General features: G+C 54.7%; 1 protein-coding gene across 1 annotated transcript in view; it reads right to left on the bottom strand.

Moving 5' to 3' along the window:
* ACOT7 (acyl-CoA thioesterase 7) overlaps nt 1–12893 on the bottom strand; it is a 101071-nt gene that overhangs the window by 47193 nt on the left and 40985 nt on the right. Inside the window, 2 exon segments of the mRNA XM_045546280.1 lie at nt 5724–5838; nt 10630–10721. Coding sequence (XP_045402236.1) covers nt 5724–5838; nt 10630–10721 — 207 coding nt within the window.

Genomic DNA, 12893 nt, shown 5'->3' with positions numbered 1-12893 from the left:
CGGCACTCACTCTAGCCTGGACAACAAAGCGAGAGTCTGTCTCAAAAAAAAAAAAAAAAAACAGTCCCTGCTGGGCAAGACTGCACCCAGTCTGCCTCGGGGCCCAGACGCCCAGGGCTCTGCTGGGGAGGCCACAGCCAAGGAGCCACAAAGGATGCTGACTCGCTCCCTCTGCCACCACAACCACCAGAGACACACCCCAGCCAGCGCCGCCAGCCCAACATCCGGAACCTGAGGGCCACCTCCCCCACGCCAAGCACTACTCCACGCTGCCTCCGCTGGCTTCACGTTCGACTCATGGAGGACGTGAAAATAACTATTTTAGAGCATGAATGGAAACCAAAATCCTCAGATTTGGCCCAATCTCAGGAACTGCTCTGACCAGCTAAGAGACCTGCATGTGGACAATGACGAAAGATTTTTTCATTAATTTCAAACAATTGAAAATTACATACAAAAATCTTTGTCACATCAAATACCTACTTGTTCAAATGACAAGCAATTGGAAATAACTATAGCTCCCTAGCCAAACAGATGCCCCACTGCTCTGTAGTAATGTTTAGAAATAGCAGTTAAGCCATGTGTAATAACTTAGTGTTCTTAGAACTTGGATTGAGGGGTTTTTAGTAAGCAGAAGCCACCAAAATCCTCATGACAAAGAACCTGCCCTCAGCCATAACCTGTAACTCCTCGAGGGCTCCACAGGACGGGGGCTGAGTCTGGGTCGCAGCCCCGGCACAGGCACTTCCTGAGGAGAAAGGCGCACCACCCTGCTCCTCCCCCCTGCTCCGCTCTCCGTTCTCGGTGAACCCAGGGCACACGTGAAGAGGCCCTGCTAAGTACAGTTTCAAACCACAGAGATTTAGGGGGTCATCTCTTATCCTGCCAGCGTTGCCTCAACAAATACACACACTGGTATCAGAAGTGGGGTGCTGCCCAAAGGAAAAGGGACACTGTTTATAATCACCCTGGCTTAAAAGGTAGGACATGTGGCCGGCCCCGATGTACGCCCGCCGCGCAGCAGAGCTGAGGGAAGAGGCTGAGGGCATCAGGAGCGTCAGTTTTCATTCTCTGGCTCTCAGCAAGGTAGGTCAAGAGAGAAATGGCTGGTTTCTAAGTCGAGCTGAAAGTGAAGAGAGTCTAGGAATGCAGGGCATTAAAAGATGAGAAAGGCCCATTGCTTCTTGACCCAAGAACTGAGGGAGACTTTGAAATCGAAAGCCCGCTAAGACTCCGCCTTGTGTGAAAAATCAGACTACAGAGCCTCCCTGCTCTGTCCCTTTCCAGAACCTATCACAGGTGGCGGAGCTACAAGACCAAAGGGGCCAGAATCCCTGAATCCTGCCGTTTGGAGGAGATCCACCCCTGATTAGGAAAACCCCGTCTGGACTTTACCTAAGCAAGAAATGAACCTCTACTGAGTTACACACTAGGATTCTAGGGTTTATCTGCTATAACAGCTACTACCACCTTCACTAACACAGTGTCCAATCTTTGAAGCTGCAGTTTCAAAATGAGCAGCGGAATTAGGATCCCAGGGTAGCAATGGGCAAGGTTCACATGGCCATAAACAAACACAAAACTCTCCTCTTCTGAGCCTGCCTATGCGACAGAAGCCACTTCCCGAGCTTCCTGTGTGTTTTGTCAACACATCACCCCAACAGCCCCAATCCAGTGGGTTGATAATCTGTTTCCTATGGAAAAACACCAAAGCACAGGGAGGTTAAGTCTCCGTGGGGGCAGCAGAGCTGCGATTCAAACCCAGGCAGTGCCACTCCAGAACCACCGTCCTCACCCCCATCCTCTCCTGCCCTCTATGCCCCTCCCCCTCCTGGGAACAAGTGTGGATGGGAACAGGAATATGCGCCTGGAGTGACGTCGGGAAGAAGGCGCTTTGGCCCAGGCTTTCCAGCCTCCGCACTCTTGTGAGTGGCTCAGTGGATCTGCCTGGGCTTGGCCAGAGCCTGCCTGACCCCAGGAAGGTGGATCCCAACCCCAGGAACCAGGGGCTGTGTGACCTGCCAAGATCCCCAGCTGCACTGGCAGGGGTGGACCAGACGTGGAAGTAAACACTGTTTGCAACCCAAGGGCCAGGGATGAGGCAGGCACTTGAACTTGTCTGAGGCAGGGCTGATTCTGTCATAAACCCAACGGCCCCAGAGTGGACGGTCCTATGGCCAAACAGTCCCCATATGGCTAAGGCTGGACAGCTGACAGCCAGGAATCTGGGGCGCTCCAGGTAGTTGCATTTTCTCTTGTCAGATAAAGAAAACAGTAAGGAGAGCTGGATTTTTTAATTATATACTGAGAAATTACAGCTGTATATATTGGACAACTGGTATTTAAAGGATACTCAGACTCTCTGAGAAGATACCTGAAAGAAGAGGCTGCCCCTGTGGAGGTTGCTAGGCAATAGCCTGGAATCTGACTCTAGGTTGCGGGCAGAGGGCGGGTGGGACCTGCAGGCTGGGAGGGAGGGTCCTACATGTTGGAAAGCCCCCGATGCCAAGTGTGCATGCACCCTTCTTCCAGAGCTGCTGCTCCCTTGACGTGGCCACCCTGCCAAGCCCAACTCCCCACAGACCAGGATGGTCCCAGATGAGCACACCCCGGTTAGAGAGGCCTCGTCCAGCCCCGCCAACAAGGAGCCAGTTCTACTATGAAAGTGACATCAGAAATGTACGTGTTCTTCAAAAAGACTAGAGAAAGAATGGACATGTGACTTCCTTAAGGAATGTTTAAGGCTGGGTGCGGTGGCTCACGCCTGTAACCCTAGCACTCTGGGAGGCCAAGGCAGCAGGATCGCTAGAGCTCAGGAGTTTGAGACCAGCCTCATCATGAGCGAGACCCCATCTCTACTAAAAACAGAAAAATTAGGTGGGTGCTGTGGTGTGTGCCTGTAGTCCCAGCTACTAAGGAGGCTGAGGCAGGAGGATGGCTTGAGTCCAGGAGTGGAAGGCTGCAGCGAGCTAGGCTGACGCCAAGACATTTCAGCTCCATCTGAAGATGTATTCTTATAAAGCACAGAAAAGTAAAAATAAAAGGACATAGAAGTCTATCAACAAATCCTGAGGTTTAGAATGCCAGCTTTGATTAATATTGTTGAAGAATAACAGATCCTGAAAAATAGTATGTATCAGATTTATAATCAAATAGAGGATGCCACACAGAAAATAACCTCATCAGTAAAGGAATTTAAACTGGTTGAAAACCTTGAGAAATTTTACTTTCCCAGTCAGTCAGTCAAAGGAATAAACCAGGATCTAATCTCATGATTCTCAAAGCCAGAGACAGGCCATCGGCGCTGCCCACTCCCCTGGGGCCCCAGGGTCTCTCCAGAAACTGCCCACAGAAAGGCGGGTCCCAGCTGCCCCCATGTACCATCCAGCGCCTCTCTCCACTCCCCTCTTGGCCTGCTGTTAGGCAAGACAGGCCTCTCCTCTTTTGTCTCTTATAAGGACAGCTGTCACTGGATTTAGGGCCCACTGGATGACCCAGGATGATCTCATCTCAGGATCCTTAACTTAATCACATCTGCAAAGAGCCATTTTCCCTGTAAAGGTCCCACCCATGGGTTCTAGGGATCTGGATGTGGACACTGCACCCCTTCCAGTTTCTCCCCCCGGGAAGACCTGGGGGCTGTGCTGTCACCTTTCCTAGACACCTCCCCTCCCGCTGCCCCATCACAGGCCTCGGTGCCTCTGTCTGACCTGCCCACTGGGCTGCCCTCCCTGAAGCAGAGCCTGGGCCTGTGGTCACTGTCTGCCTGTGGCCTGTGCAAGGCCTTGCACCTGACAGGGACTTCCTCTCGGGTCACCACAGAGGCCCCGGTCTGTCTTATGTACTCCTGTGCTGATGAACTCGTTGTCTATTTATATTTTATTTTTAAAAGATGCCAGTTCACTGGAGGTTCTTCAAAGCAACATTCTTTCTATTAGTAGTGACAGGTTAATTTTTTTCTTTTTCTTTCTGTCTTTTTGGTGTTTGTTGAAAAGCAGATGTGAAAAGAAAAAGAACCGACCTACAGCAGAGGTTTTACCAACAGTGAAGAAACCAACCTACACAGTCCCACTGGCCTACAGTAACAACCGTGCAGCTTCTGGCAGGTTGGAGCTGGAGCACAGACAGGGTCAGGGACAGACAAATACAAGGAGACCGAAGCCACACAAACGTGTGCTCAACCTTCAAACAGACTCTGCCTGGGAGTCAAGTGCTCGCCGCATGCCAGCAGCCAAGCCCAGAAAGTTCTGCTCCAGTCTGCACACCTGCTGGGGTGGTGTCCAACGCAGACTGAAGCCAGGCAGGCGGGTGGCCGGGACGACATCCCGACCAGTGTCAGCAGGAGCTGGGGCACCTCTCAGGCAGGGCCAGGAGCAGGCGGAGCCCGCGCCGCAGGCCCATCAGAGAGGAAAAGGGATTGCTCAGGGCAGGTCCTTAGATCACTGCCGAGGAGGGGGCCGAAACCAAGAAAAAGCCAAGTCAGGAACTCAAACACCCACCGCGGCCAGGCCCCCCCCCGAGGCACTGGAGGCAGCAATCCCTTCCCAGGCAGAGGTCCTGCTCGAGGACGGCGCCCCATGGAACCCAGCACGGAACACGCACGCACAAGGAGCTCACGCCCTCACAGCGAGGCAGAGAAGCACGTAGTGTGTTCTTCCAGAGTCTTCTCAACACTATGAAATGTGATCGCAGTGTATGCAAGAAGAGGAGGGGAAATGGTTGTTACCAGGAAGACTCTGTGAGGGTCAGGCCACCCCCACCCCAGGGGGCTGGCTCATCATGTTCCGAGGGGATGGAAGCAACCCCCAGAGCCCCCTGCCGTGAATTGTTTATGTGATCCCAGGGAGTACTCTGTGTGGAAAGTCCTTTCTTTTTTTTGAGACAGGGTCTTGCTCTGTTGACTGGGCTGGAGTGCAGTGATGTCATCATAGCTCACCGCAACCTCAAACTCTTGGGCTCAAGTGATCCTCCTGCCTCAGCCTCCCCAGTAGCTGGGACTACAGGCATGTGCCACCACACCTGACTAATTTTTCTATTTTTTGTAGAAACAGGGTTTCATTATGTTACCCAGGCTGGTCGTGAACTCCTGGCCGCAAGCTTCCCAAAGTGTTAGGATTACCTCGCCCGGCCTGAAAGTCCTTTCTTGGAGAAAACATCCTGTGAGCTATTTGTTTAGATTTTGGATGAACATTTTGTTGAGACCAGACCACCCTGGACTTGAAGGCAAAAGGACGGGGGAATGAAGGAACCAATTCTACGGCGGCACCCGATGGCCTGGGCGGGGGTGAGTAGAGTCACCCCCCTCAAACATCTAGGGTGAGCCAGGCAGAGATAACACCTAAAGAGCAGCTGCTGTTTTGTCTTTTTCTTTTCCTTTTTTTGATGAGCTGGAAATCCTATCAAAAACAAGCTCCTGAGCAAACTCAAGGTAAAGATACGACAAAGACAAATTCTCCATAAATAGGCACATGTCTCTCTGCCCAGGCAGTGGGGCCCGAGGGTGGCTCTGAGTCACTCAGGTCACCTTCCTTCTGCCTGTCGGCTGCGATACGGGGAGGGGTTTGCCCAGCTCAGGGCAGGGCAAGGGGATGTCCTCCCGGGGAGCCTGTGCGCCTGCTTCCAGGGGAGGGTGCTCGACACCTGGGAACCACGAGGAGGGTGACCGACCGCAGCGCGCCACTGCCTCTACGTGTCCAATGTGGGGCCCGCACCCCGGCTTTTACCTGGGTTCATGACAGGCTGGATGATGTCCCCGTTCCTCCACTTGGTCTCCATACGCTCCAGTTTCTGGGCTTCATAGCGCTTCCGGCCCTCCTCCTCCTGTTCCTGCCGGGAATACTGCAGGGGAACCACAGACAGGGGTCAGCCGCGGGGGGACATGGACTCCCAGCTCAGGGCGTCGGGCTCCTGGTGTTCCCTCGATTTCTGTGGCTGGGACTATCAATCCTCTTTTTCTGATGACATTCACTCAACACAGTGAGAACACAGAGAAGGTGGAAACCACACACAGCCCTGCTCCCCAGAGGTGACCTGGGTCAGACGTCTGCTTCAGATCTGTCCTGGGTTGCTTTCATGCCCACGAATATATGAAAAGTGCTACAGTGCTATGTGCAGAACTTAAAGGTAATAATGTTTGATCGTTTCACTGTCCTATACAAGAATTTATGGAAATGATCCATTATATATGGGCATTTAGCGCATTCCCAACTTTTCACTATTAAAACCATAACATACCAACAATCTTCAGCCACTTACAATCATTTGCAGCTGCCCCACTCCACCCTAGGATTCGTGCCTGGATGTAAAACTACAGTATCAAGGGGCCTTCAGAAAGGCAGCCCCAGGCAAGTGGGAGCCCATGTGTCCTGACACCGCCCATCTGCTCTGCTGACCCTTGGCACATCAGCAAGGAATGGGTGGCCAAAGGCAAAGCCCCCCTGAGGCTCTCCTAATGGATTACAGGAGTCTTGACCCAAGAAGTTAAAAACAAATGCAAATATAAAACCTGGCACAAAACCCAAAGCCGCTGAGTGCTGGGGCACAATGGGGGTGTTGGGCTTCTCTGACATAACAGCACTCATGGCCCTCCTGTGGCCCCATCTCCGGGCCCAGAGTAGTCGGCACAGCATGGAACCACTGAGAAGGGCCCCTGGCCTGGGTGCCAGCCCCAGACCAGGGCCCTGGGCCCTCCACCTGCCCGCCTGCCCACCTGCCCCAGGCCCAGCCTTCCTGCCTCCTGCTGGCCCCGCCTTCCGGTTAGTTCAAGCTCTTCTGCTCCCTCACCCAGCATTTCCGGCTGAGCCTGCAGGGCAGCCCCAGAACTCAGGGCCTCTGACCGCCGCCTGGAAGCCTCCCTGACCCAAGCAGACTCATTTCAGGTGGCTGTTTGAGACCGTCTTTTAAAAGCCAGGTCCAAACATCTTGATTCCTCTGCTGGAGGCTCAGCTCCAACACGGCATGGGCGCGGCACACCACTCCCCTCGCAGTCACCGGTCAGCTCCGGCCCGAGAACCATCCTCGAGAGACGCTGAGGAGGGAGCTGAAGGGTTTTGTTCAGAGAAACAAACTGTGCGAGTGTTTGAAGTTGCTGTGTATAACTCAACCTTTTCCTCCATAAATAAACCATGTCCTAATGTTCCACTGTCCATGTAATGACTCTAAGAGGAGAGTGTGTGCTGTGTCTACCCAGGAAGATGGATGGCTAAACTTCAGTGTCCTCAAGAAATGCTTTTTAAAGAGATTTTTTTTCCTTAAAAAAAAGCCATGCCCCAGCCTAATGAATCCTCATGGTGTCCAGCACAAGCGTGCGAGCTCTGCAGGCGCACAGGGAAAAAGCTGGGGCCAGCACTGGACGTGAGCCACGAGGACAGAGAAGCCCGGCCTCCTACTAACACCACCTTCCAATCTGGGAACAAAACCACTGGAACATTTTAATGATGGGCTGGCACCTAACCCTCACCAACCCTGAGGGCTCATCAAACCCAGCTGATTGGAAGCAGCAGACAGCTTGGCCCCAAAATCTAAGGCTCTGTCAGGGAACCTCTTAGCAAGCATACATTTAGTCATGTGACAAAAACCAAAGCATCCATCCTGCAACAGCCACTCCACCCTCTCCAGGGCTGAGGCTGCCCCTCCAGCCACCATGGTAATCTCTTCTTTCCATCACAGGGCCATGGCGGTTCCCTGTTCACTGGGAATCCTGCACCCTCTGCCAGGCTGGGAGGGAAGACAGAACAAAGAGACAAAGTTCTGCACTAAATGACACTGCACACTCAGCAGCTGTGCTTCCCCAGTGAGATGCACACATCCAAGGAGCTGGAGGGTGTGCATGTGTGTCCTCAAGATATCTACATGCATACATGTGTGTGGTATCTCTGTGTGTATATGTATGCATGTGTACATATATAGACACAGGTACAGAGATGTGCATTTTCTTAAATAAATGATGGCTCTGTGAGAGGAGGCCGGCAGGAGGATGCTGTGGGGGTATAAGGCAGCCTTGTGGTCAGGCTAGCACCATGGACACAAACGCCGCTGCAGCCAGGGGAGGAGCTGCGCTAAGCAGGCCTGAAGCTTGGCTTTGCTGGTGACAACAGCAGACCTATAGTGCAAGTCAACGGAAGGTTTATACTCCCGTGGGCCTAGCATGTGTGGGGGGAAGAAGGCGCAAATAAAGCTTAGCAACAGCTGCAGCTGGGAGCCCGGCAGCCCCTCCCACCTGCAGCTCTGCCTGCCTGGCGCAGGGGAATGGCCTCAATGCGCTCCTCTACGAGGGCCAAGTTGATATTTATGTCTCATCAAACCTGCTACACAAAGGGATGTGGGAGGGCACTAATTACTGGGCAAGGAGAGCTGGGGACAGAGGGGCCATGCTGAGAGCGGCCCTGTCACTGCGGGGAGGGAACGGGAGCCAGGGTGGTCTGAAGTCACCCGACCCTCACCACCGGCCAGAGACCCAGCAGCTCTCAGCACATGGGCTGTGACAAGTGAAAAGGCAGCAGAGGCTACTGTGTTCCATTCAGGAACCTTCCCTCGGTATCATCGCTGAAGATGTGCCACACGAGGCTGACACCAGACACAGGGCCTATTGGAGATTTCAGAATTTTGTAACATCTGAAAATTACAATCAGTTAAATAATTGTTTGCGTATTAAATGTGATGTGGCTAATTTAACACCGAGGGCTTGGAGGCAAGGTGAAAGCGGGGTGGGTATCTTGTCATTTCTAAACAAGAGCCACTGTGCCTCTGCCTTACCCCTGCTTCTTGGGTCTTAAGCCCCCCAGTGAGTGCTGCTTCAAAATGACCCAAAGTGCATCTCAGCCAAGAAGCTGGGAGAGTGGAGAGCAGTCCCAGGTAGAATGAGTGAAAAACAGAGAAAGGGAGAGAGAGGGTGAGAGAGTAGGGGTGTCGGGTGGTATACTGGGCTGAACAGTGTTCACTCAAAATGTATGTCCACCTGGAACCTCAAAATGTGAACATTATCAAAACAAGGTCTTTGTAGATATAATTAGTCAAGATGAGGTCACAGGGAGTGGGATGGCCCTAAACCCAATGACTGGTGTCATTATAAGAGGGCCACGTGGAGACAGAGGCAGAGCAATGCAGCCAACGTGCCAGCAATACCTGGAGCCACTGAACCCCAGAAGAGGCCCAGAGGGATCCTCCCGTAGGGTCTTCGGAGGGCGCAGTCCTGCCCACATCTTGGTTTTGGACTTCTGGCCTCCAGAGACGGGAAAGAATCAGCTTCTTTTGTTTGAAAGCCACCCGGTCTGTGACAGCTGGTCACAACAGCCCCAGGACACTGATTCAGGCAGGAGTGTCGGACTCCCGCCCCGGCCCTGAGCTCCCGCCTGCTCTTCTCCCAAGGGGTGGCAATTCTACTGATGCCAACCAGGTGCTGGTGGTGGTATCACCCTGCTCTCTCAAAACCAAAGGATGCAGCCACCAACCTGCCCACCCTGCCCATTAAATATGGAGAGGGCTCCCCTGTCACCAAGATTTTTTCTTAAAAAGTCTAGACCAAACAGCTGCTGGACCTAATGGCTAGTCACCCCCACCCAGGGAAAGACCCTTCCAGGGGGGCCCTGGCAAGGTGCCCGGTCAGACACTGAGCTGGGGACAAGAAGGTATGACAGGAAGCCGGTCTCGGGAAGCGCCCCACAGTCTCGCATCTGCAGTGTGGCAGGAGTGAGCCCCCATCAGCCCTGGCACCCTGGAGCCACTGGAAGGGCCAGCAGAGGGACGCTGAGAGCTGCCCTGCCCCCCGCCCCGAGGAGAAAGAGCTGCCTGTCCAGTTTCTCTGTCGGGTCTGTGAGGAAAAGGGCAGACACCAGCCCCTGACAATCTGGCTCTCAGCTTTTCTCTTCTAAAATGCGCCCTGCACATATCCCAGCGTAGGAAAGAGCTCCCTGCTGGGGCGGAGACTGCTGAGGCCTGGAACCTGCTTCCCTCGGCTACTGCTTCTCCCAGGAGGGGAGGCCGGGAGCGGTTAAACCTCAGGAGGAGCTGCTCACACCTGTCCTCAGAATCTCTAGTGGACTCAGGAGGGCAAGAGGAGGAGGCGAGGGAGCACTTTTAGGCAATTAATTAAATCCCTCTGTCCCCAACGTTTGTCCCCCAAGAGTCTGCATGAGAGGCTTTTGCAGGTCCACCCACCATAACCCGCCTGCAGGGGGACCCGATGAGTGACACCAGAGGGGCTCCAGCAGCAGCTATGCCAGAAACAGAGAAATCCAGGGGGAGGGGACACACTAGCAGGGACGAGGAGGGAGGAGGAGCACGGCTCACACGGCTAACATGAGAGATGTCCTCACACTACTGTGCCAGGAGCCAAGGAAACATCAGCTTGCAAGGGCCTCGGGGGAGCAGCCGGCTCAGGACATGTCACCTGTTCGGGTCCTGTCACCCGCCTTTTCTCTGCTCAGGGATTGCAATAGGAAGGTCCCCCAGCGTGGAGGATGTCCACGGGTTCTGGGCCCACTTAGCTCATATTCCCAGCCCGAGTTAAACACACACTGAAAATCCCGGCAGAGGTGTCTCCTCCCGGCCCGGAGGGCTCACTGAGCCCCAGGCAAGGTGACCTGGCCTCTGCTGTCTGCACCACGAGAGAAGTGAAAGGGGTCACCTTACCACAACAGGCGGCACCTCCAGAACCTTGTCCACATTCTTCAGCGACAGGGGCACATACCACAGCGTGGCCTTATTGGTCAGCTTTTTGATACCTTAAGAGAAGAAAACCACATGAGTGATGACCTGGGGACAGGGCAGCTGGCCAGGCACCAGGCGTCCCAATAGCTGAAATGCCGCCTCTCCCTGTGCTGCCTCCTCTGGCCCCAACCCCTGAGGCCTTTTTCAGCCTCCTGGCCTAGGTCACTGCCATCACCTGAGTGTGGACAAACAGAGCTGGAGACCCCCAAGCCTGTGGAGAGAGGCTGTGCGGGGCGGATGCCCATCACGAGGTGTGTCCCCCCCGCCACGGGCACCAGCCCAGGACGCCAGCCCCTCCCAGCGCTACCCACTCCAGACAGCTCTCGCCTTCCAGGGGCTGCTGGAAAGATGTCGGCCACCTGCTGTAAGCCAGGGGTGGTCCTGGGCCGTTAGCCGTCCCAACACCACTTCCCCTGGAGGGCAGCGACTCCAGGCACTCCCTTCTTCCCGGTGTTCTGACAGGAAGGGAGCCGGTCATTAACGCTTGTCAGAGCTTCTGCTGACCCTGGCAGACACGGGGAGGACGGATTAGCTGCAGGCAGACCCCTGCGCTCCGCCCATCAGGGGCCCACGCTCAGCCCAAGTCCCACCGGCTGGAGCCTCCACCCACAGGTCACAGTGGACACTGCCCGGCACACTCAGAAACACCTGGCTGAGGAACCCGACGGCCTGGTGCTCAGACAGGCATCGTCTCCTGAGGACCCCATCCCCCCGTCTAAATGCTGCCAAGATCTCCCCCCAGACGGGGAGGTCCAGAGAGACTCACAGCCCATGTGGACGTGCGCACCGCAGAGGTATGGAGGCTGTGGAGGCTGGGCCCAGGCAGAAGGCCCAGGGCTGGGGAAGGGGACACAGCTGGGGCCACCACAGCAGGAGCACAGAGAGTGGAGTCAGCTCCTCAAAGTCCTGTTTTTGCCACCCAGGAACCTCCAGATGCTTGGATTTGCTGCTGGCTGACTCAAAGCTCCACTCCAGAAGCTTCCAAGCACTGAGAGACGGGCTTCTTCGGGCACGGAACCCAGCCACAGAGTGAAGTGGGGGCTGCCAGGGCAGGGAGGCCTGTCTGGGCTGAGAACCACAGGCCTGTGGCCTGGTGGTGCTGAATGAACCCTGAACTCACTGGCCCACGCCCCTCACTGGTACAGGAGAAGCCTAGAGCCCAGAGAGGTTGGGGGTTTACCCAGGGTCACACAGCAACTTGGTGCCATTCCCCCCGGCCCCAGTCATTTCAGGAAAATGTGTGCAAGGATGCCTTTGAAAAGTGGCTCTTTTTCAACTTGGAAGATTCACAACCTAGAGTAGAACAGGGACACTGCGGGGGCGGGGAGTGGGGCGGGGGGAGGGGAGTGGAGATGGAGGAGGGATCAGTGCTGGCCCCTCCCTGAACCCCAGGGGAGCTCACTTCCTCCCACTACCTAGAACCTGCCTTTCCAGCACAAAGTGCTTTCTTCCTCACTAAACACAGCCCCAGGCTCCAAGTCAGGCCCCAGGCGGTCAATTAAAAAGAGGCCTGTCCCCCACCCCCACGACTGCCCCACCAGGACAACGGCTCCTGGTGCTTGGGAGCCACAGGCAAATAATACGAGAAAACATTTTCACTGGCTCTGACCCAGAGTGGATCTGACAGCCTGCTTTTGGGAATAAAGATTTCCTGTCGGACTCAGCTAGAGCCAGCCTGACAGGCGGTTTCCATGGAAACCTGAGTGGCCCTCTAAACCTAATGAACACCATGAAGCAAATGAGGCAAACATGCTAATTGCGCTTTCTCCATCATTTAATAAAACCATCAAAAGACAACGGCAGCATTAAAAATATCTCTTTTAAAATCTTAAGAGCTCCCAGCTATTTTCTGGAGCAATTCGCAGCAATCACATCCCAGTTAGCTTAATATTTTGACAGTTGCCAGAGATGAATGAGCCGCCTCAAAGGCAGAGATCTGCGGGTTGTCTGCTGGGGCGCGTGCTCACCAGACGCCTCGTGACGGGCAGCACAGCCCAGATGGAGGGACACAGGAACAGGGAGCCCTGCCTCCCGGGGTGGAGAAAGAATCGCTCTCGACACAACCTCGTCCCCCCAGCCTCGGTCTCCCCATGTGCGAGTGCCCACCGGGTGCCAGGCGCTGTTCTTGGCACTGGGGGTACTCTGCACGCCCCAGGCGGCCACAAGCCAGGGCCTCCTTAGCCCAC

This window comes from Lemur catta, chromosome 3 (assembly GCF_020740605.2).
Source record: "Lemur catta isolate mLemCat1 chromosome 3, mLemCat1.pri, whole genome shotgun sequence".
Taxonomy (NCBI): Eukaryota; Metazoa; Chordata; class Mammalia; order Primates; family Lemuridae; genus Lemur; species Lemur catta.
The sequence above is the reverse complement of the archived record's forward strand: the minus strand, read 5'-3'. Positions and strand labels throughout refer to the sequence as shown.